The sequence below is a fragment of the Dermacentor albipictus genome, chromosome 2 (genome assembly GCF_038994185.2).
Source record: "Dermacentor albipictus isolate Rhodes 1998 colony chromosome 2, USDA_Dalb.pri_finalv2, whole genome shotgun sequence".
NCBI lineage: Eukaryota > Metazoa > Arthropoda > Arachnida > Ixodida > Ixodidae > Dermacentor > Dermacentor albipictus.
Window position 1 is genome coordinate 137,733,959 of NC_091822.1, and position 25,629 is coordinate 137,759,587.

Consider the following 25,629-nt stretch of genomic DNA (forward strand, 5'->3'; position numbering starts at 1 on the left):
GGACGTGGCCACGGGCCGCAAGATACCGATGGGTGCCGACATCGAAGCGCCAAATGCCGACAGTGTGGCCGGAAAGGACACCTGGCTACGGTGTGACACACGGTTGCGTTTCCGGGCCTCAGGTAGGTACGCCGTGGATGAAGCCATAGGAAAGAATAATTTATGCTTGCTCTAGTAGCGCACAGCATGGCTAACAGAGCCATATTGCGGCCTCTAGAAAAAGATTTGAATTGGGGAGGGCGGAAGCTGCGCATCATCATAGACACTGGCTCGCCGGTGAGTGCGGTTCGCAAGAGTGTGTATACAAGAAACACCGCAGGTGGTGGCCAGCTCTGGAAAAAAAAAAACTTCCCCGCGGCTATTGTGTTTCGTTGGTTCCTTGCCCATCATTGGCAAATTAACTATGGACGTGAAGTCCGGGGTGACAACCTTGGGCAGCACGTTAGTGATAGTGGAATGTCGAGGACCAGTTCTCTGCGGTTGGCGGGTCATAGAGGAGTTTTGCAAGGCCGGTGGATGCCAGAGGTGCTCCGAGTGTAAATGTCGTCCAAGTGGACATGCAGGCTAGAACGCTACTTGACGAATTTTCGCAGCTGTTTGGCAACAAGCTGAGCTGCTGTAAAGATCCGCCTGTGAAGTTGTACATCAGGGAAGGCGCTCGACATCATTTCTGCAAAGCCCGAATCGTGCCCTATGCAATGCGTACACAAGTTTCAGCAGAGACTGATTACCTAGTGCAAGAAGGAGTGCTTTCCCAGATCAGTGTCTCTGAATGGACAACAGCAGTAGTTCCCGTGGCAAAAAAGAACGGCGACATAGGGCTCTGGGGGGCTTCAATTTAATGGTGAACCAAGTGACTTACTTAGGACTGTATCCTTTGCCTAAAGTCGACGATATCTTCGCAGCGCTAGCAGGAGGTGAAGCGTCGAGTACGTTGGATCTACGCAACGCATACAACCAGCTTCCTCTAGACACAGAAGCTAAAAAGATAGCAGTGCTAAACACGCATCATGGACTGTACTGCTACAATCGCCTCGCCTTTGGAATTGCTTCAGCACCAGCTCTGTTCCAAAGGCGCATGGAATCTGTTCTGCAGCGCCTTCCAGGGGTGAAAGTCTACCTAGATGATATTATCATCGCGGAAAAGCATGATATGACGGTACTGCGACAAGTGTTCTAGCGACTGCGTGACAACGGCCTGAAGCTGAACAATATCAAACGCAAGTTCCGGGAAAGGCAAGTGGAATTTCTCGGGCACCGAGTGGACGAAAGAGGCCTGCATCCTTTGCAAAACCACTTCGGTGCCATACTAGGTGCACCGACGCCAACGTCGGGGAGGCGGCGGAAATATTTTCGTTGTTTGATCACGTATTACTCTAAATTCTTGCCCAACCTCTCAACTATGCTTGCACCACTGTATGCCCTGCTGACGAAGGGAGTTGTCTGGAAATGGGAATGGGCGCAAGAAAGTGCATTTCAAGAAGCGAAGAATGCTATAAAAAAAGCGAACTTTCTAATTTATTATTACCGCGTAAGCCACTTAGGCTTGAATGTGACGCGTCGATGTACGGTTTGGGTGCAGTGCTCTCTCATCGCAGCAAAGGTACAGATTACCCGATAGGTTTTCGGCCGAGAACATTAACGGCAGCAGTGAGAAACCACTCGCAGTTAGGAATGGGAGGACTTGCCTTAGTTTCACCAGGATAAGCCTATTCCACAGATGACCGCAGCCAGGATTCAATTCTTACTGATACTCTTGTCCGCGCATCAGTACGAATTGGGGTATTGGAAGGGACAGCCTAAACACTAATACCGATGCCTTGAGCCGCTTACCTTCGGCTAATCTAGAAAATACAGGAGAAAATAGGTCTGTGGAATATGTGCTGCACGCACAAGCATTGAACAAGCTTTCGCTGGGTGCCCGGAAGCTAGCAGCCAACACTGCTGAAGACTGACTTCTTCGTGAGGTGATCGCGTGTATCCTGTATGGCTGGCCAAGACAATTGAGTGCGGAGCAGTGTTTTCAACATTTTTCACTCATAGGCATGAACTGACAGTGGGTGACGGATTAGTTTATTGGGGGCACCGCGTTATTTTGCCAGAGAGGGCGCGTTCCTTCATGCTGCAAGAGTAGCACGAAACCGATCTGGGCATGACAGCAATGAAGAACACTTCTTGCTCTGAAAAAGGTTTTTAGAGGACACCAAAATTTTGGGAAAATACTAAGTTTCAGATGATCCGAATACGCTAAATGAGTAACATAAATGTTGCTCATGGTTCATAACTGGTTTATGTGGTGATCGCTAGTGTTACTGAATATGTATAATTATGTTCTGTAGTTGCAGTGTATTACACGTGTTGTGTGTTTTGGCTGTTCGAAATATCCGACTTTACACATGCGTACGTGTATTGAACTCACGGACAAAACTTTGCGATTTATGTACTGATGGACTGTATATTTTTTATTCATCCAGTGTTCTACTGAGTGTCATATTGTCATATTGTCATATTGTGTGTCGTTATTTTCCATTTTTACGCAAGTGTGTTTCCTTTGCCAAGTGACAAGGAGTAGCCGGTGCCACCATAAAGGCGCCAACCTCTCCTAATATTCATTTCAATAAAAAAAAAGAGCCTCGCACTCACGGTCTTTTGGTATCCTATCCGGGGCTGGACCTAGATATAGAGAGCCTGGTAAAAAGTTGTCCGCAATGTGTGCAGTGTTTGCCACTACCTGCGGCTCAGGTTCCTTCAAGCTGGCTGGTAACCAACAGGTGCTAGTCAAGGCTGCACGTCGACTTTGCTCGTCTGGTGGAAGGGCTTATGATCCTTGTCTTGGTGGACGCAGGGATGAAATGAATTGAGGCGGCGCCCCTGAAAACTTCCATGGCTGATACCACAGTAGAAGTGCTTCGGAGCATTTTCGCCCGTCTCGGCTTGCCTCATACAGTCGTGTGCGATAATTGAACCCAATTTACCGGCGCACTGACAAAGACATTCTTCCGAGATAACCATGTGCGTTACGTAACAACTGCTCCTTAGTATCCGCAGTCTAACGGAGTGGCAGAGTGCGCGGTGCTCACCGACAAAGAAGCACTAAAGAAAAATAAAGCAGGGTCGCTGCAATGTCGACTCGCCAAATTCTTGCTTCGCTACAGGATAATGCCGACAAATCGCCTGCAGAGACGTTTCTGAGAACCCAACCAAGGGCCAGATTAAGCGTTCATTTCCCAGATCAAGAGGTCCCAAGTGTTCCACTCAGGAGTCAGGTCTCGGCACCACCTACCCCGTTGTTTGCTCCCGGCACACGATTCTGGTCGCGACAGTATAACCGCACTGGACAGAGATGGCTGCCTGGCACAATGACTACCGCCATTGGTGGACGCTTGATCACGGTCGACACGGAAGGCGGAGAACAGCGGCGACATGTAGGTAAAGCGCGACTTCGGGAATTCCAGCAGGAAACCGTCTTTGCCTCACAAAGGGAGAGTGAAATGGCCAACAGCAGCGGAGTTTCGCAACCTGATCAACTATCGACAGATGAAGTCTGCGAGCAAACCGATATAGAGTCGAGTAAAGGTCAAGCCGCAAGTACTGAGGAAGACCCGAGCCTACGTAGACGATCAACTCGGAAAAGAAAGCCCCCGGACAGAGTTTATGAGAATGAAGTGGCGTATTGCGCCCACTGGGGAACTGTGCATACGCGCATCGGCACGGCACGGCACGCGCATCCGTGAGCTCCCTGACTGAAGGAGACGACGACCAGATGGGTCTGGAATAAGCCCTGTTTTTATTCGTAGTCCTGGCGTTAGTCGGGGTCTGGACGAGACTTCAGAAGCTACCCGGGAATGAACTAGAATTCAACTATCATAGGGTTCTTGGTTGGTGTAGGGCAAAGGTGCGCTCCTTAATTAATGCATTATTTGAATGTGAAATTTGATATAATAAAATACATGATTCGATAAATAAATAATAAACTATACAATTTGTAATATCAGAGACAGAAGAGTGCCTGGCAAAATAGGTTGGGTGTTTTTAATCTTCGAGATGTGCGTGACTTCTTTTCTGCAAGGAATAATAAAGCAGGTTGTCCAATTTGTAATGCACGGACGGACTTGTGCACTCGAAATTACATGTCTATAAGAAGGATAGATTTATTTATAACAAATGTGTGAACATGGTTCACTACACTCTAAGAAGAAATGGAGGAAATGGGATATTGAGGTTACTCCTTTAGGGGAGAAACTGATCTGCCACAACCATTCTTCCTCTTAGGGCGTAAGTGCGAAGCAATGAACTGTTACTCGCCATGCCGTTACTCATTCGAGAACTAACAGTTGCTCTTTTCCGAAGCTCCTCAAGGGAGTAACGGTCATTATACTTCCATGCTCCGCAAAGGTGGAATTATTAAAATTAGGCATTTATGCCGTGATAAAAAATTACTGAGCTAAAAAAAAAAAAAAAAGGTGCCGGAAAGTAGAATTCGAACTCACATCTTCGCGCTCACAAGTCAAGTACTCTAACCACTGCACCACGGCAGATTTTTTTCTTTCTTTCGTGGTATTTATTACAGTAACATTCAACCCGACATTCACCAGTTCTGCATAGTCAGAGAATGGAGGGCACAAAGAAAGTCACACACACAGAGAAGTCAACATTCATGCTGTGAGTAGAAACGTTGGTTTCATTTTAGAAGGGTGGTAAGGACAAGCACCTCACCAAAATAGGGTACCACTGCGGTTGTATATCAAGTCCACCATCAACATGTCTTAGGTGTAGTGTCATTTGGATAAAATGTACCCTTGTAGGTACCACCGTTTCGGCATTTCAGTCCATTATTCGCGTTTTCCGCAAGCTGTGCGTTCCCATGAGAAAAAAGCATATCGAAAGGTGCACTATTATCAGAGGTCGGCAGCAGATATCGCACAGTATGAGCGTTAATCTCAGTCTTTGTTTAAAGTCCGTTGGAGGACATATCAAAATAGGATGGCGTCAGTGCAGCTAATAAAACAATGGTCAATTGTCTTTGGCACATCACAAAGGCGACAATTAACAGAATAGACAAAGAAACCCTTTTCCTGTAGCCATGTTTTTACCGGTATGGCTTCACTATGAAGTTTATAATACAGTAAAAGCTCGTTAATTTGAACCGCAAGGGGAAGCCGCTTCAGTTCGAATTAACGAAAGTTCGAACTAACGAAAGTGAAGCATAGCAGCAGTACTCTGCGATTTGGAAGCAGTAGGGCATGTCAGAAACTTGGCGTGTCAGAAAGTGATGTCGTGTGCCGCGGGCACACGCCACCTTCGAGTCGAAACTCTGGTTCCGACTGTGCCACACCACCGATGTCCACCGAAACGAACGTTAGTCGAGGCCTAACACCATCACAATGAATCACGACGGCCGATACCTCCTAAGCTGAAAACAGAGGTGCACAACCGATGAAGACTGCCGAGGCAAAGACGCTGAACATGTGAAGGTGGCGAAGGCCCTGATTCGTTGGTTCTTGATTGCAAGCGCAGCTGCGACGTACTTGATTAGCTGTGTTTTGGCGCTTGCCGTGCCATCTCCACACAACATTAGCAGCTGTACAAGATTTGCAAAGCCTCCGAGATTCGAAACGGGCAAGAAGTCTCGGAGGTTACGTAGAACGGAGAGGCGGCAGCCGCCGCTGCCTTCTGGCTGACCCCGCGTCGGTTAGATTTTTTTCCGATTTTGCCTTCTCTCGCCATTCTCTCCGTTTCGGAGGCAATACAGCCTTGTGTGTAGGCAGTAAGCGCGTTTCTCTGGCCGTGTGCCAGGCGAGCGTAGTTCGAATTATCCGTGAGGGAACCTTCTCGCGTTCGAATTAACGGACTTTTTTATACATAGACTTCTGTGGAGCTTGGCCGGACCAAATCGTACAGTTCGAATTATCCATAAATTCGAATTATTGAAGTTCGAATTAACGAGCTTTCACTGTAGAATGTTTTGCAGCAAGGGGATAAATACATTTTGCGAACCCGCTTTAGTACATCATGGCCCGGCCATTTAATCTATAGTGATCGGTAAAATGGAGGTGGAAATAGCATGGACAGTAAATCTTCGTATAACGTTTTACTCGACACAGAGTACCCCCGCAGGGGCGTCTGCGTGAGCAGGCGTTTGGTGTGTTGCGACACCACGGACCCGAGCACACGAGGGTTGGACCCTCCCGCGTGTAGTCGTGCGCGGCTTAGCCGTGTCCGGGGAAAGGGGGATCCTGGAGGTTGAGCCGATGCTGGGTGATCGGACCTTTAAGGCCCCCCGGCGGAGGCAACACACCTCTTTGGCCTCTGCTTCACGTAGACGGCACCCCCGGACTGACCCAACCAGGGGAAATCGGTAGTCGCCTCTTCCTATCTCTCTCTTCTCAAACCTTCGTCTTTATCTCTCACTTTTTTACCTTTCCTGTCTTCTTCTCTCTTCCAGTTACTTCCTTTCTCCACGGCGGCAAGGGTTAACCTTGTGTGGATATCCTACCTTGGGTACACCATATTTGGTTATAGTGACGGCGTACGGCTGGCGTCGTGCAGGCCTGGACACAAGCCCTGCCGCGTCCCCTCGTTGGGCTCCGTGGTGGGCTGTCGGCGCTGTTGCCGAACACACACACTTTCCTATGGCAGCTCAAATCTCTGTTGTCCATGATCGGCGTCTCAAGAGATGCCGCACCGAAGTACGATTTCAATTCTCCTTTCGAAGCAACGCTCCATCTTTCCCCAAATACTATGTAGTCCACAGTGAAAGTAACACACCTATTAGAAAGCTTTCTCCATTCCTGGTCGCCAAATGCCTGAAAGATAAATCGGACAGACATACAAACCCTCCAAAATGTCTAGCGGGGACCTCCTCCTAGAATTAAATAGTAAAGACCAAGCAGATAAGCTGTCTGAACTTACCAGTATTGGCGAGGCGACAGTGACTGTTTCAGCCCACAGAACACTCAATACAAGTAGGGGAGTAATATCTGAAGAAGACTTTATTGGCTTAAGTGACGAGGAACTGCTGGAAGGTTTCCAGGAACAAAATGTGACAAAGGTGTAAAGAATAGTAATCCGTAGAAACGACCAAGAAATCCCCACCAAACATGTCATACTTACATTTGGTACAAGCGTAATGCCTACCTCTCTGGATGCAGGGTACGTGAAAGTAAACGTCAGACCATATATCCCGAACCCAAGACGGCGTTTCAAGTGTCAAAGGTTCGGACATGCTTCACATGCATGCCTAGGCCAAACAACCTGTGCTAAATGCAGCTCAACTGATCATCAATCTGAAAACTGCACTTCTTCCCCACATTGTACTAACTGCAAAGGAGACCATCAGCCTACTCGCGGTCTTGCCCATGCTGGAAAAAAGAAAAAGAAGTAATAGCACTAACTGTCAAAGAAAAAATATCGTTCTTTGAAGCCCGAAAACGACTGTCGTACCTTCCGCGACGCAGTTATGCCGATGTGACGCAGGCGGGGGCAGCGTCACAGAGGCTTCCGGAGTCCTCCGAGCCCACGCGCAGTGGTGCCGCAGTGACTCCTCCCGCCCCCGTGGTGGAAGCAGTCAGTACTGCTCCGCCCTCTTCAACGGCCCTGCAGACACCAGTCCCGCAGGGTCCTAAGATCAAGCGAACTCCAAGGCCCGAGACACGTGTCTCGGCGCCAAACTCTCGGTCCTCCAGCGCCTCAGAGAGAGCGATGGAGGTCGAAAGAAAAACCCCGGTGTCCTCGACACCGAAGGACAAGCGCTCCCTCGAGCGCGGTAAGAGGGGTAAAATCCCAATAACAACTCAAAATAAGAAGGCGATAACCTAAGGGTTATCGCTCTGTTTGTATCTACCTTCTTCAGATCCATGTCACCTAACATCTTTCTTATCTCCCATTCACTCGTTAATATCAATTTTTGCCTTTCAATTTCATAATGGCTTTCATGATCCATTGGAATTGTAGAGGTCTCATTCATAACTTAGGTGACATAAAAGACCTTTTAATAAACTTCTCTCCTGTGGCCCTGTGCTTACAGGAAACCAACCTAGGCGAAAAACACAAGAACTTTTTAAAAGGTTTCACTGTTGTACGGCGCGACCGTACTCAGACGAACCGGCTGTCAGGTGGTGTAGCCATTGTTCTGCCAGTTGGTATACCAGCCAGAGAAATTCCCATTAACACTCACATAGAAGCCGTTGCTGTCACCGTTTTAGCTCACAAAACCATCACCATTTGTTCAATGTACATTCCGCCACATTCACATTTTACCGTAAGAGACCTAGAGATAATTTTAGAGCAGCTACCTGAACCATTTTTAATATGTGGTGATTTTAATTCATATAACACGTTATGGGGTAGTAAAACTACTGACACCAGCCGCCAAACACTTGAATATTTTATTCTAACCAACGACATATGCCTATTAAACTCTGGTGCGGCAACTTACTGTTGCCCAAGCACAGGAGCTATGAGTTGCCTAGATCTGTCACTGTGCTCTCCATCACTTTTTACAGATTTTAAATGGGATGTCGTTGACAACCCCTATGGAAGTGATATCACCTTCCTGTAAAAATTAACTTATAATCCCCACCACAAATCATCCCAAGCAAACCACGTCGTTGGAAGCTACACTTAGCAAACTGGGCACTGTTTCAAGAACAGGCCAGCCTGGAAAAAGTTTTCTCGGAAGATTTAAATGTCGACGACCAAAACAAATTGTTCACAACCTGTATTATTAATGCCACGCGGCTAGCTATTTCTCAGTCCTCAGGAGTGGTTCGACATAATCATAAAATATGGTACACGCAAGAATGTAGGGAAGCAAAAAAGAAACCAAACAAAGCGTGGGGCATATTTCGTAGATACCCAACCCATGATAATCTTGTAAATTTTAAAAAGGCGAAAGCCAACGCACGCCGCATCCGTCGACACGCTGAGAAAACTTCCTGGAAGAACTACATATCATCTATTAACAGCTCAACCACATCCAAAAATATGTGGGAACAAGTCCATAAATTAAATGGCAGCTTCTCCCCTTTCACAATTCCGTTATTAACAGCTCCTGGCACACAAACAAGTATAGAGGAACAGGCAGACGTACTAGGGGAACATTTTTCTCATGTTTCAAGTTCCTCACACTACACTCCATCATTCCTGAAGCACAAACATACAACCGAAAAACAAAAACTTCCTACAAGTGGCTCTACAAATGAACCCTATAATGCATTAATCACATTTCACGAAATCCAAAAACTACTGTCGGCAGGTAAACAGACGGCACCCGGCCCTGATGAGATACATTATGAAATGCTCGCTCACCTCTCAGACGCTGCTGTAAACGCACTTCTGCAATTCTTCAATAAAATATGGGTATCGGGTAAAATTCCGGAAGCTTGGAAAAAAGCCGTGATTGTACCGTTCCTGAAACCTGCAAAACCACCAACCGCCCCTAGTAGTTATAGGCCTATAGCCCTCACATGTTGCCTGGCAAAATCATTCGAAAGTATCCTGAATGTTAGGTTGACGTTCACTCTTCAGTCACGTGAACTCCTTGACATCCACCAGTGCGGATTTAAAAAAACGTGTTCAACGACTGATCATCTCGTCCGCCTAGAAAATACAGTGAGAGAAGCATTCGTACACAAGCAACACTGTTTAGCAGTCTTTTTCCATATCGATAAGGCTTACGATACCGCCTGGAGGTTCGGTATTCTTCGCGAACTAGCAGAACTTGGTATTCGTGGTAGGATGCTGAACTGCTTGAAAGATTTCATCTCCGACCGTTCATTTCATGTACGCCTTGGTGCAACTCTGTCGAAGAAATTCGTCCAGGAGAATGGAGTGCCGCAGGGCTGTATTTTAAGTACGACACTTTTCATAGTAAAAATGAACTCCATAGCAAAAATAATTCCTAGGTCCATTATGTATTCTGTATATGTTGATGACCTTCAAATAGCATGCACATCCTCCAGCTTACCAACATGCGAGAGACAAATACAACTCACATTGAACAAACTCGCGATTTGGGCAGACAAAAACGGGTTTAAATTTTCACCCCAAAAAACAGTTGCTGTCCTCTTTTCACTCAAAAGAGGCCTACAGGTTGACCCCACCCTACACCTAAATGAAACCGTACTTCCAGTAAAGAATGAACACAAATTTTTAGGCATAATTTTTGACAAAAAGCTCACATTCCTACCACACATAACCACCCTGAAAAAGAAAGCTTCCCAGTCACTAAATATACTCAAAGTACTGTCTTACAAACATTGAGGTTCTGACAGAACATGTCTTCTACACATTTATCGTTACTTAGTGCGTTCCTCCTTAGATTATGGCTGCATAGTGTATGGCTCAGCAAGACCGACATACCTTAAAAAATTAGATCCAGTACATAACTCAGGCTTGCGTATTTCATGTGGTGCATACCGAACGTCTCCTATAACCAGCCTTTACGTAGAAACAAACGAACCCCCACTAGAAACTAGAAGAGCCGCTCTAACCTGTGCATATATTCTCAAGATACAATCTCTACCAAAACACATTTGCTACCCACTTGTAACAAAATGCCTTTCCCGAGTACTTTTCAACAACAAACCACAAACTACAAGACCACTGCTCCTGCGATTTGAAGAGTTGTGCCGGAATCTTAGCATATTGGACACTTTACCTGGCATTACCCACAGACAAAATCCACTACCCTCATGGTTCATCTTTCCGACAGCTTCCGACCTTACTTTAACACAGTTCCGTAAAGCACGAACTCCGCCACAAGAGATTATTCAGGAATTCCTAGCACTGAAGGAAAAATACAGCAGTTTCACAGATTTTTACACAGATGGTTCGAAAACAAAGGACCATGTTGGAAGTGCAGTCGTCCAAGGGAACTGGGAAGAAACTGTAAGACTTCCGCAGTGCACATCGATTTTCACTGCCGAATGTTACGCCATTTCTATAGCAATAGAGAAAATAGTAAAGGAGAACCTCGCAAATAGTATCATATACACAGACTCCCTAAGTGCACTCACAGCTCTTCATCCCAAAAATGCAGTCAGACCATTATTAGGAGACATTATACACAATTTAATAAAAGCCACCACACAAGGACTGAACATTAAATTATGCTGGGTTCCGAGCCACGTCGGAATTAGTGGCAATGAGAAAGCAGACGCATGTGCGGCACAGGCCCGGCACAAAGAAATAACAAAAGTAAAGATACCTCCTAACGACTGCATGAAGTTAATTCATCATAAACTAAGGACAAAATGGCAGTCTGCTTGGAACAATGAAGCAAACAACAAATTACACCTGCTAAAACCTGTGTTAGGCGAATGGAAATCTTGTACACACCAGGAACGTTTCAAAGAAGTGGTTCTGTGCCGTCTTCGCATAGGACACACACACCTAACCCACAACTTCATTCTAACAAAGCAAGACAAACCCCACTGTGAACTATGTGGAGATGAACTAACAGTTAACCATATCCTATTTTCATGCAGAAAACTTAAACCACTGAGGAAGAAGTCTTTTACCATATTCTACAAAGAACATATCCCTTTTCACCCAGCTTTGATTTTAGGAGAAGATGGGCTTGTTGAAGTATCATGTGTTTTTAGCTTTTTAAAAGAAGCTGGAGTTCTCTTAAAACTTTAAAACCTAACTTAACTACATATTAACTACATATTACAGAGCACCTCATCCACCTTCTCATCCCTGAGAAGAAGGCCGAGGTCCTTAGTTAACTTGTTGGGACTTTCCGGGCTCTTGCCCAGACAAGGACTCACTGAGGTGTCCCAACTTATTGAAAGAATCCATACCTAGTGTTTGGCGCATGATAGCCTAAGCTGCTTATGTGCCATTAACCCCAACTCAACTCAACTCAACTCAACTCGACACAGAGTACAAGTATTCAGTGGAAAACCGAACTATCAGGAAACGAACCGCTAAGTAAACTTCTTGTATGAACCCCCACAAGCATAGACGCGAAGAAAAATTGGAAGAAACAACTAAATCAGGTAACGCATTAAAAAGTGCGACTTCCATATTGGCAGATCTGTTGACGGGACAGAATGTTGAGACAGGTTAGGCATCGGAACGCAGCTGCAGAAATGTAAAAGCGACTCGGCATTTTGTGTATGCTGTGCGAGGAGAGTCTAGCATGGAGTGTACTTGCAACCATAAGCGAGTGCGAGAAGAAATGTGCCCTAGTATTCTTAGGGGAATTTAAGCTGAGGCACTACGCGATGTATACGTGTAGCGAGCTCAAACGGGGCACCCAAGACGACAGAGAAGGACAAAATCTCTGTCGCTTAGTGTGTCCCGTTTGAGCTACACATCACTTCAGTTAGGTCCGTAATCTCGTTAGAATGGAAGGAACTTAGGTACTATTGACCAGCAAAATCTAGCAGTCTATCAATCGCTTGCGCGTTTAATTTGTATCGCTCACTTTTGGTGTGCGCACGAAGGGGGTGTTTCTTTCTGCTTTTAAATTTCACGCAATTTTCTCATGAAGAGGCAAAGTGCTGCTTTGCATTTAGTTTAATAGACAATGCACGACATTCGAACTATTCACAATTTATAGACATACCGTTTTTGTCGCATCACTCCACGACACGGACGAAAACAGCGGAGCGCATGGGGAATAACTGTTGTCGTTCGTCCTCCCGTTGCTGTCTTTCCAACCAGGGACTAAACACTTACTCTGCGAAATTTTCACACGGCGCGCACATTCATGCATTTAGTCCCTTGAAGGGTGAAAGTGCCCTTTTTAGGACAAACTTCTCAGTTACTCCCGTTTTCCTCGGAATTTTTCTTAGTGTATGCGGCTATGGGCGTCGCCATAATGCCCTCTCAGCTGTGGTAATTGCGCTTGAACCACCGCGCAAAAGTATTGCAGAAACTCCGGGTATGCCTCGGGGTTCCCGCGGTGTAGTCCAGAGAGTATGCTCCTCGGCTTTTATGAAAACTCACGTTTGCAGCTGTCTGGCAAAGGTTTACGCTATCTTTTTGTTAGCAGAAGTCCATAAGGTGGCATTGTCGAACGCATTTGATTCAGAGAACCTTACTGCGATTTGTTTATTTTCAATAATTTTGTGCGTTATCATGGTGAGGATACCTTGTGCACAGTGTAATAAATCTCGAGAAGTTGTGTAAAACAATCATCATTTGTTTCCATTAATACATCAGGACAACGTCCGAACACCTATACTCGCCCGAAGTTGTCAGCTTCGTGGCATTTCATTTGACCTTTAGATGTAAAAGTTCCATCGTCGTCATTCCAGCGTTGTCACCCATGGCTGTCATCTCGTCGTCAGGACGCCATTGCCCTCATTAATGGCATCATAGTCATGCAGTTGTCTTCATGCCGTCGGGCTCGTTCCATCGTCTTCACTTTGTGGCAGTGATCCCAGTGTCATCGTGCAATTGTCTTCGTTCCTTCGTCGTCATGCATGGCACGTGCATGATCGAGCGCAACAAGTTCAGGTCGAGCGAGGCCATTCCCAGTGAAAATATGCCCAACTTGTTTGTGAGCTCCCTACTTGTTAACCAGAAACAGCGTTCTTCACAAACACAATGACAGCATCCCTGAAACGATTACCACAGGGCATGGGATGCGTCAATTTTTTCGACCTGTACATTTGCAGTGCTGCCAAATCAGACACTGTAGAGCAGCGATTCCTGTGAACTACTATTGCATAAAAAACTATGTGGTGTTATCGTTGCGATGTCATTGTTGGAAGTGACACCGTAGACGCTTTCAGCGTTGTTTCACACCAACCGCCATATCCCGGGTGCAGCCCCTCTCCTGACATGTGTGACTGATCATCCTCGTTATTAAGAACGCCTCATAGACACTCTTTTCATGAGCATGACAATGAAGAATTGCATGGCAGAAAGTGCCATCTTGTCAAAAAAAAAAGTTTTGTGCGATCAACATACATACAAGCAAAACACAACGTGTGAGGGGTGCGTAGTGTAACAGGTGAACTTTATGAGCGCGCCCTTCTGCACACTTCAAGAGATGCATTGCAAGTGGAGCGGCATCAACGCCCCCACTTATGGTGGGTGTTGAACAACGGCATTTATTGATAATGATAAAGTAAAATAGAGCTCTTTTCTGTTCTTATCACGCGCATTTAAAATTCAATAGGCATTCAATTTTTCTGGAATTAATTTATGTCTCGTTTTAATTAAAGGACGTCTTTTTCTTTCACAAAGTATTTTTCCGTCCTCACATATAGTCGCGCTTTAATCACTGCTGACGCTTCCTTATGTAGGCAACAATTTGTTCTGAACCGTTTTTCGCCCGAAGCTTCGCGACCTATTTGGATCGAGCTATTTGGATTGCACAAGGTTCGGTGACAATAGAGAACGGATAGAATCATCGATAACAGTCGAGAAACTTCTGATACATGCAGGCGCGTCCTGCGTTGAGCGATAACGTTTAACATTTCTTTGCCGGTGAATAGCAGTCACCCGAGAAAGATAAACAAGTACCTGTGTCAATTCCTAGATGATGATTTTACATTATTGTTTTGTTCTTTCGTGCAGGTTTCTGAAGAATGGGAAGCAGTCAGTCCACGAGCGCAGCGCCTGTGCAAGGTATATGCGCATGTAATGAGTTCATGTAATATCAGCATATTCCACGCAAACAAGCAGAAAACTACTAGAGTTTAGAGTTGCATTTTCAGGCTTCACCCAGTTGGCAATACTAGCTAAATTTATGCTCAGAAACGTATGACAGGAACTGCACGTAGCTTGTCCATAAACCGTTCATAAAGTGATGTCACATTGCACTGCACAACATGCGTTTGATTAGCTTTGTTGTTGTTCTTGTTCAAGTTTATGCTGATAATACGTTTCCATGCTGATGACACCTTAGCATGCATGTGTGCCTACACACAGTAATCTTTTGAGCGCCAAGATCACAAACAATCCCACCGCTATTGCCATTTTTTCTTGTTAATTTCCTTCTGACACACACACACACACACACACAAATATATATATATATATATATATATATATATATATATATATATATATATATATATATATATATATATAGAGAGAGAGAGAGAGAGAGAGAGAGAGAACGTTTTTTCATGGCCGCCGCCATATGCGTACGCAGTGGCGCCTTCTATAGACCTTTTCATCGAGCGAGGAGGATAGGGCGCGCGGTGAGCCTTTCCTCCTCTTTGGCTTGTGCGATCCGGCGCGGCGCTGCTTAAAAGTATTGCTGTCGCGTGCTGCGGAACGATTTCGGAATGTTTTAGATCGTACTTTGGGAAATTTACGCAATGTCCGTTCATATAAGGTCGTCAGGGTAGCCTTTCGGTGCATCGGTAACTACAGTACGCGGAAATATCTCTTGGGAGTGCAAACATGTGACGCACATTATCAGCCGTGGTGTGTGTATGTGTTGTGAACTGTTTTGGGTGTATCGGTTTTAATTCAACGAAGAGAACCAGCGTCTCTGCATTACCAGCATGAAATGGTAAATCTGCTCACTATCTGATCGCTTGGCGTAAGGACTAAAACACAAGAGCGCGCATGCTCGTGTTCGGCCAACCCAAGGCAACTGCAAAACATGTGAGCGCCAGGCGCTATCAAATACTTGTCATACACCGGCATCGTTCTCACGCATTTCATGTCTAGTAGACTTTAAATCACTATATGTCTACGCTAGCCTCCTGCATGAGGCCGATGGCGCTGCTGAACACAGCGATCACTGCGGTTGGTGAACAGCATGATACATACAGGGTGCTTCAGCGAACATTTAAAAAAATTTTTAAACATTGCCTGTGACAGATAGCTAAATTCTAGTTTATGAGCTGGTCTACTCGAAGCGGCGGACAGTACTTGCACAAAAACCTGAAATGCAAAATTGACTAATTAACAAGAACTCACTAATTAACTTTGTAGTGAATTATCTTATGACCCATACTGCAGTTTACAAATTCTAGCAGTGAACTTCTCAAGGCGGATCCACTCGGAGCGAATTCTCAGGACGACACCAGTTTCGATATGTAAATTCCCGAACTTTGCGGAGAAACGCATTGGCGTTCCAGTTAATTGTGTGCTTCAGTGCATGAAAGGACGTTTTGTTGAAAAATTGACTGGAACGCCAATACATTTCTCCGTAAAGTTCGGGAATTTATATCTGGAAACTGGCGTCATCTTAATAATTCGTTACAAGTGGATCCGTCTTGCGAACTGCCTAGCTATAATTTGTTACTTGCAATATGGGCCATACTATAATAAGCTAAATACGTAATCAGTGCATTTTTATTAATTAGTAGATTTTGCATCTCAATTTTTCGTGCAAGTATTGTTTGCCGCTTCGAGTAGACCAGCTCATGAACTAGAATTCTAATATCTGCCACAGGCAACTGTTAAAGATTTTTTAATGTGCTCGCTGAAGCACCCTACATATACGCTATGTGCTCCTGTATTGCCTTTTTGCCCTGTAAAAACATAATATATGACAGAGATCGCATAAAAAGGATGCGATGGCTATCTTTGAGGACAATATTTCCGTAATATTGTGTGAGTGCGTCCTAGAGAACGGAACGAACACAACTGAAAAAAACAATTTGGCTATCGTCCTCTTTCTCGAAAAAGGAGAAAACGGGCTAACGCCGCAATACGACCTCGCATAGTCACGCCGCACAATCTTTATAGATCTGTAAACGTTGATGCGTATACTTGGACCATGCTCTATATCCTCCTGAGTTCCGAGGTGTATTAAAGTTCACAGATATTTGTGAGCTTTTCAGAAATTGATGTTTACGTTACAGAGACGAAAAGGGAATTTTAGTATTTCACAATTGTCGACTGTTTTAGCACAGCATGATCTCCAATATATTGGACACTGGAACTCTACCGAGTCATTTTTGGGGTAGTGGGTATGCAGTAGCAAAGGGCAAATTTAATATTAAAAATGGCTTCAAAAGTGCTAAATCTGTTTATAATTCAAAATTTCATCACAGAAAAAGAACGAGCGATAAATTATGAGAAATAGAACTTACTTTTTCGGCGGTCGCCGTAGAAAGCCATGCTGCTGAATGCCGCCATTGCAAACACCCTTGGTGGCGAAACTACTAATGCATTTTCAACAAAACTTCATAGCTGGTGCTAGTAGGTGACTAAAATATTGGACAATACGGTTTTACGGGCTAAAACGTGCGGCTGTCTGGGTAGTGGCAGAGTATTTGATGTCCAATATATTGGACAAATGCCTCATAGCCGGAACTCAGGAGGATATAGAAGATATCTGTAGAAGACATATAAAATATCTGTAATCCAGCACCTACCACTATTTAGGACGCTCGCGCAGTTCGCAAACAGTCGGTTTGCTGGTCAAGCTCAATTCAGACTCTAAGGTGTGCTGTTATTACTAACCAAAACTATCTTATTCATGGGTGGAAACCTCATCCACCGAACCAAGTAGTCACGCAATGTAATCTGCAGCTAACAGTTTGAAAATTTGTCAAAGTATAACAGCACAGCTCCTATCGTAGCAGAACTCACGCTGCTACGATAGTCGCTTATGTTTCATTGCTCCTAAACCACAGCTGCAATAGGGTCATGTTTGTGAATGGAACATTCAGAAATACACGATTGATCTCCGAGGCTGATTGTAGGCTCAAATATGCGCGCACACGTCGCGCTGCGTTCTCCGTCCGCCTCAACGCCAGCAGAAAGTCCGGCCATACCGACTTAAACCACTTCAGCGCGTCTCGCAGAACCTTCTACCGCGTACAAGACGCACGCCATACTAAATAGACCGGACGACCGCCAAAACAAACGCCAGCAACTGCCGCTGAGCGTATACCTTCCATGCAAGACGGAGCGCTCGCCCAAGTCAGCATGCTACTGCCCTTAGATGGCGGCATTGCGTAGCAATATGGTGGACTGTGGTATACTCATATGGTGTACTACATCATACTATATACATATTACTATACATACTATATACATGCTATATCACATGGTATACTCATATGTGGACTGTAGCAATATGTAGACTGTGGTACTGTGGACTGTAGTGTGTAGCAATATGGTATATCTGGACAGGAAGGCAACAATTTAGGTTTGAAATTTAGTGTTAGAAAATCAGGTGTTATGGTATTCAATGAAAACCGTGAACAGACAGTGGTGATAAAGGGCCAAGAAATACCTCGGGTAACAGAATATAAATACCTTGGTATATGGATAAACGAAGGCAATAGATATATTGAAACACAGGAAAAAACCATAACAGTAAAGGGGAAGAGAAATGCAGCCACAATGAAGCACAGAGCGCTATGGGGATACAATAGGTACGAGTTCCTCCGAGGTATCTGGAAAGGTGTGATGGTTCCAGGACTTACTTTTGGAAATGCAGTTGTTTGCTTTAAATCAGGGGTACAATCAGGACTCGACGGGAACCAAAGGTCAGTGGGTCGCCTCGCATTGGGCGCTCACGGGAAGACTACAAATGAAGCTGTGCAGGGTGATATGGGCTGGACTAGTTTTGAAGTGAGGGAAGCTCGCAGTAAAATTGAGTATGAAGAACGGCTGAGGAATATGGAAGAAAGTAAATGGGCTGGGAGGGTGTTCAGGTATCTGTACAGAAAAAAAAAACATTGATTCACAGTGGAGGAAAAGAACTAGGAAGCTTACGAGCAAGTATGCGGCCTGTATGGTGGGCAACACAGCAACAAAGAAGGTCGAGCGGAAAGTCAGAGAGGCTGAAATAATCTCATGGGTGGCGGCAATGGAAAAGAAACCTGCCATGAGTAACTATTTAAGAGGGAAAAACGAAATCAGAAAAGAAACCATTTATGATAACTCAAAGGGAAGCTTATTACTTTTCGAAGCGAGATCGGGATGCCTTAGAACACACGTCTGTAAAGCGAGATATAAGAAGGAAGAAGAAGCATGTGCTTGCTGCGGTAAAGCTAGGGAAACGACGGAGCATGTTTTATTAGAATGTGAAGACGTCTACCCAGCGGTCGATTTAGGCACCACTGGCCTCCTTGAAGCCCTTGGGTTCAGCGGGAGCAGTGGTAAAGCAAACATGTCCGTCATAGGCATTAGTAAGAGGCGATTGGAGGATTGGTGGAAGAAAAGTGGGGAAACGACAAAAGACGGAGACGTACAAAAGCACAGTTGGCAATAGGGGATCAGAAAATTTGGGCGTGGTAGTTCATAGTGTGTTTTTTTCTTTTTTCATTGTTTAACCTAGCTAGGAAATTAGGCAGTATAATAGCAAGAGCTTGGTGGCGCAACCCACCGCCCCATTCCAAAGGGGACGCTCATAACATCCGTTCCATGGTGGCGCCCATGAAAAAACGGTCTATGACAGTCGGCATGCTGGCTACGGCGAGCATGACGATAGTCTTGTATGTCAGGTATACGCTCGGCGCTGGTTTGTGGTGATTATTATCGCGCTGGCACGGTCTGTTCAGCGGAAAATGGTTCTGTGAGATGTATTAAAGAAGTTTAAGTCGGCATGGCTGGTCTTCCTGCTGGCATTGAGGCGGACAGAACACGCAGCGCGTTGTGTGCTTGCGTGTTTGAGCATAGAATCAGCCTCGGGGATGAATTGTGCATTTCTGAAAATTCATTCACTAATGTGCACTTGTAGCAGTATTCTCTTTTAGTTCGAAGCTGCGGTTTAGGAGCAACGAAACATACGCGATGATCGTAACAGCGTGGACACCACTCTGCTACGGTTATAGTATGGTTATACTGTTATACTTTGAGAAGCGTTCAAACTGTTAGCTGTAGATTACATTGCGTGACTACTTCGTTCGATGGACGTGGTTTTCACCCATGAATACAATGGTTTTGGTTAGTAATAACAGCATACCTTACAGTGTGAATTACACTTGTCCTGCAAAGCGACCGTTTACGAACTGCGAGAGCATCCGAATCAGGGGTAGATCATGGATTATAGATATCTTTGCTCTATGTACCGCATGGTACAAGCATGTGACATCAACGTTTATAGATTTATAACGTTATGCGGCATGACCATGCAGGGTCTGATTGCGGCGTTAGCCCATTTGCTCTTTTTTTTAGAAAGAGGTCGATAGCCAAATTTTCTTGTCGATTTTGTTCGTCTCGTTTTCTACAACGCAATCAACCGTATTACGGAAATTTTGTCCTCAAAGATAGCCGTTGCATTCTTTTTATGGGATTCCTCTCGGATATTACAGCTTTACAGGGCAAAAAAAAAAGGCAATGCCGAAGCACATATAGCTTATATATGTATCATGCTGGTTCGCCAACCGTAGTGATCGCTGCGTCGAGCAGCGCCATCGGCCTCATACATGAGGCTAGCGTAGACATAGTGATTTCAACTCTACTAGACTTGAAATGCGGGAGAACGATCGTGTATCCCAAATATTTGATAGCACCTTGCGCTTAGATGTTTTGGGGTTGCCTTAGGTTGGCCTTACACGAGCGTGCGCTCCTATATTTTAGTCGCTACGTCAAGCGATCAGATAGTGAGCAGATTTACCATTTCATGCTAGCAATACAGAGACGCCGGTTCTCTTCGTTGAATTAAAACCGGTACACCCAAAACAATTCACTACACGTATACACACACCACGGCTGACGATGCGCGTCACATGTTCGCGCCCCCAAGAGATATTTCCGCATACTGTAATCGCCGATTCGCCGAAAGGCAACGCACTGGTTCCCCGACGACATTGTATGAACGGACATTGCGCAAATTTCACAAAGTACGAGCTAAAACATCTCGAAATCGTTACACAGCACGCGACAGCAATACTTTCAAGAAGCGCCGCACCAGTTCGAACAAGCCAGAGAGAAGGAAAGGCTCGCCGAACCCTTTCCTCCTCGCCTGATGAAAATATCTATAATTCCTACTGCAGTCACTGCTACTGTTTTGTAGGTTTCTGGATAGCTCACTTTGGCTTAGCCTCTATTCCAGCCCTCTTATACGCACATACACGCCAAGCAAACAAAGAAAAACGAAGCCACCCTGCATCGGGATTTCATACCAGGCCCATTGCATTGGGTTGACAGAGCTAATTTTTCTTGTTCCTTTTCTTCCTGTTGCGGTGCTCAGTGGATAGGTACAAGCTTTGGGACACGCTACTTTGTGGTTAAATACCCCTCTCCAACGGCTGGCTAATCTGCGCATTACATGACCTGCCCAGCGCCATCGTTTTCTTTATGTCTAGCAGAGGACGGCAGAAGACTAGGTGGTGCAACGAAATTAGAAAATTTGCAGGCGCTAGTTGGAATCGGTTGGCGCAGGACAGGGGTAATTGGAGATCGCAGGGAGAGGCCTTCGTCCTGAAGTGACATAAATAGGCTGATGATTATGATGATGATGATGATGATGATGATGTCCCCCCTCCACCCTCTTTTAAAGGTGACGGGTCAGTCAGCCAACATCTATGCTTTCGGCCAGCCAGCTTCTTTATTGACTGCAAAACAAAACGTATATGAGCCGTTTACTGACTGGTGTTATTGAAAATTTTTTATCCGAATAGTGAAACTTCTGTTATTCGCGGCTAATAAGTTTCGCGTCCTTTCGTTCTGGGGATTTCATGCTCAGCTATTGAGACGTGCAAAAATACTTTAATTTCTAAAAAAGTTTAAGGTAATGAAGGCAGTAGTGCACAAATGCGGCTAGAGCATAAATGAGAATACGCAAGATGCTCACATGGATTTGACTGCACCATCGATCGAGCTGCAGCCCACTTCGTGGCCTAAAATGTTCCATTAGGCGAATTCTTATGTCGCGTTTCCAAAGGCGTAGTGCGATGGCAGTCTGCGCTTTAATTTACAAATAGGAAAATTCGCATAAACGTATCATTGAACAATCCCAATTAATCCACGCAACTTTCAAGAGGAAGCTGCTTTTGACGACAGTATAGTTTTTCAAGTGTACTCTCCAAAGCTTTCCCCATGGCCTTTGGTCTCGCGGAATTTCCGAAGTGCAGATTTCGCGTTAATAAAACGAATGTAAAATAAAATTTCTTACACGAGCTTTCCTGAGTGGTCTGAACCATGAACCTTAACTACAACATACAGGCTTGTGTAGAACTTGCTGCTTATAATTCAAAGTGAGACATGAGCGGCTGAGGAAGTGTTCCTGCTGTTGTTATTTTATTGATATAATCAACACATTTCCTTCCACCACGTCATTGTGCGCATACAGAGATTACACGATTCAAGGTTGGTGACCGCGTGGCAGTCACCATGGACGTGGAAAACTTCAGGCTTCTTCAGAACGACTATGGTGGATGGGAAGCCCAAATGTCTCTCGTAAGGCCCTCACATGTAATTTCGCGATCATTTCAGCAGAACATTACGGCTACATTAATCACGCCCGAACCTTTGCATATCCAGATCTTCGGGAATGTCGGCATCGTCCAGAAGCTGTTGCCAACCGGCGGCCTCATGGTTCACTACAAGGATGCCAACGCCACGTGGCAGCTGAACCCTACTGCGGTGGAGAAAGTGAGCCACACCGAAGGAATGTCAAAACTGACGCCCGTGGTTTAGTCGCCATAGTGAATATCGTCAACCTTATACAAATTTCACGTTTAGCGCGAGCTTTATATACAGCACTATATATTAGAGAGCCACGCAAAGCAACAAGATTATAGGGAGAAGGAGACATTTTGCTGTATATATTACAAACGAAACGCACTGTTGAAATACAAATCGCGCGTAGCTTTTGGAGGTACCAGGTAGCAAATTGAGGTAGCACGTGACATGAGTGGAGCCTCGTCGCCTGCAGCGCTTAGCTGTCGACGTCAAGAAGGCGAAGGCCATGGATGATGTTTGTCGACGGAAGAATATTGACAGAAAGTGCATGCACAGAGAGGCACGATAAACATACTTAAAGCTTCATATATGCCCTGTCTGTCACTGTGTCACATTGCTTCTGAGGTATTTGCCGGGAATGGGCTTACACCCTGGTGCACACACCCAGTGCTGAAGTTGTCGGTTCCAGCACGTACCTAGTAGCACGCGGCCAGTTATCCAAGTTGTCTACTGTGTCAGGCAGCAGCCAGTAGCAAGCTGTCTATCGTATTATATGTCCACAAGAGAGAAAGCAAGGGTAGGGAAGGCAGGGAGGTCGACCAGAACAGCATCCGGTTTGCTACCCTACACTGGGGGTGGGGGAAAGGGGAATACAAAGAGGAAGAAAGGGAGAGAGTCAGCACTGAGCACATGTGTGAGGGACACCTTACACAATGACACTATAAGCGGTCTCTTAAGCCCGTGCACTTCAACTACCGCACTAGTGCACGAATCGCTTTTCGAGCCAGTGACGGTTGTGGCCACGGTCCGAGTATCTTTGACTCGGTGAATGGTCTCGAGTCTAGTTTATGTAAAGTTGCCCACAGAGAGAGGCGTTGGACATCGTAGCGAGGGCAGGTACACAATACGTGCTCGATGGTCTCCTCGCACCCACAGGAGTCGCACATCGGGCTCTCGGCCATTCCCATACGGTAGGAGTATGCGTTCGTAAACGCCACTCCCAGCCACAAGCGACACAACAAGGTTGCTTCGACGCGGGAAAGACTAGATGGCAGTTGTAGCCGTAGCGTGGGGTCCAGTTTACGTAATCTGCAATTGAAGCCACTTGATGTCCAGAGATCTTGGGACTTCTTGCGCGCAAGTAGGCGAAGTTCTCTGGCAGCGTCCGACCTCGCCAAAGGTGTTGGACGCGTCTTTGCATCTTCGTGAGCACACCGGGCAGCCTTGTCAGCTAGGTTGTTGCCGACGATGCCACAGTGAGCAGGAATCCACTGAAATACAATGTGGTGTCCTCTTTCCAGAGCATGGTGGTGCAGTTCCCTGATTTCAGATGTCATTTGCTCGTAAGTTCTGTGACGTAACGCGGACTTGATGCTGTGAAGGGCTGCCTTAGAGTCACAAAATACGACCCATTTCTCTGTTGGCGCTTCGGTGACAAATATTGTATTTCATTGTATATCCCCAATTATATCCTCCGAAGAAAAGGCGACGAACGCCAAATGTAGTTGAAGAGGCTTGGAAAACTTTGGAAGGACAACTTTGGTTTATAAGGTGATCAACAATGGACGAACAAGAAAATCCTCAGCCTCGAGCCGACAATTTCACAAGAGCACTTGCCACGGTCAAGGTCAGTCCTGTTGTGGAAAGGTTGACTTCAGGCTATGGCTTGCCTTGGTCACCCGTTGTTGATCAATAACCAAAGAAAGGTGATCAAAAGTCGGAGGGTAGGGAGGGCATAAGCAGGGTCAGCCTGCCTACGCCAAAATAGGTGAATGAAAGGAGATAATCGGAAAGTTAGCGGAAAGATAGAAGTCGACACCAGCAAGTGCTTAAAAAGAAAATACACCTGTCTTGTCTGCATGTATTTGCATTGAGGTAACGTAAAATGATGGATACATAATACAAGCTGCGATGCTATGTAAGCCTGCGAGCTGAAAGAGTTTTGCCCGATATCTTCTCTGGTGAATATTATTAGTAGACGGATCGCCCTAATGGAACAGAGAGAGATAAATCTCTACATTGAATTCAGTACGGTAGTTTTCTCGACAACTGCTGAGATAGCGAGAGGCACTAAATATCGGAATTTCCTAACAGCGTAAAGGTAACAAAGTCTAACTATTATTTCGCCTCTTTAGCCAAGCAGATCACATACTGCTCGCAAAAGAATTTATTTTCATTTCAATAAAAAAAAGCGCTAATAAGAAAACGCGAGAAAATTCTTAGCGCGTTCTTTCTGATCTTATATAGCACTTGCCTCAATTTCTTTCCCAGTTTTCATTTAGAACATTTTGCGTCTACTTTCTTTCTCAGCTCATCGCCTACAAAAGGGGTGATAAAGTGAGAGTCTGCGTGAACCTCGAAACGTTGAAAGAATTGCAAAAAGGGCACGGAGGATACAATGAAGGTATGCAAAGGGTGAGTACATGCCTAGTCAATACGATGACCGTGCTTTCTGCGCTTAACTACGCGACAGCAAACGTTCCCGAAAGGCCGTATCACTTTGCGCTCCATTTTCCAAATATTAGTGCGGAAGCATAGTTGTGTTCGTAGCTTACGTATAGAAAGGTATAAACTGAAAGGGCACAGAACATTCTTCAAACGTTCCTTTGTAAAGAGAAAGCAGAAATTCATAGTCCGCAGAACATCAACACAAAGAAGTGCCAAATACCCAAAGCTACCATTAGAGAACTTTCTCAGATACTGCCGAAGCGATTTGATCTGTAGTTTTATAGTTCAATTAGCGCAGCAGTCCATGACACCATTAGAAGTCAGAAAACGTTCCATAGTTTGGTTCGTGATGCAGCCTACAATCTTCACTCGGAAAGTATGAAGTGTGCACGCTTCATGCTGAACGTATTAGCAACGCTGACACAGGGGATTAGTTTCGCGTAACCACACCACTTTTTTACCGCCTAATCTGACATTTACCAAGGAAACTCAATGGCATGAATCTTTTGTGACAAAAAACGCGTACTTGAACTGTCATTGGTACCAAGTGCTGTAGTTTTTTCATTAGGTAGCTGATTTGTAGATTCGAATTTCTTGTCTTTGTTTGCAATGTCTTTAGCACTAGCTTTCTTCCTTCGGAGAGAGAGAGAGAGAGAAAGAAAAAAAACA

The 25,629-nt window shown here is 45.2% G+C and overlaps 1 protein-coding gene across 1 annotated transcript in view; it reads left to right on the plus strand.

Annotated features, from left to right (window-relative positions):
- The window catches only part of LOC135917728 (E3 ubiquitin-protein ligase MIB2-like), a 74,937-nt gene that overhangs the window by 5,547 nt on the left and 43,761 nt on the right, over positions 1-25,629 (plus strand). The window contains exons 2-5 of the mRNA XM_065451303.1: positions 14,542-14,592; positions 22,181-22,287; positions 22,372-22,482; positions 24,823-24,927. Coding sequence (XP_065307375.1) covers positions 14,553-14,592; positions 22,181-22,287; positions 22,372-22,482; positions 24,823-24,927 — 363 coding nt within the window. The 5' untranslated portion in view covers positions 14,542-14,552. The remainder of the gene's footprint in view (positions 1-14,541; positions 14,593-22,180; positions 22,288-22,371; positions 22,483-24,822; positions 24,928-25,629) is intronic.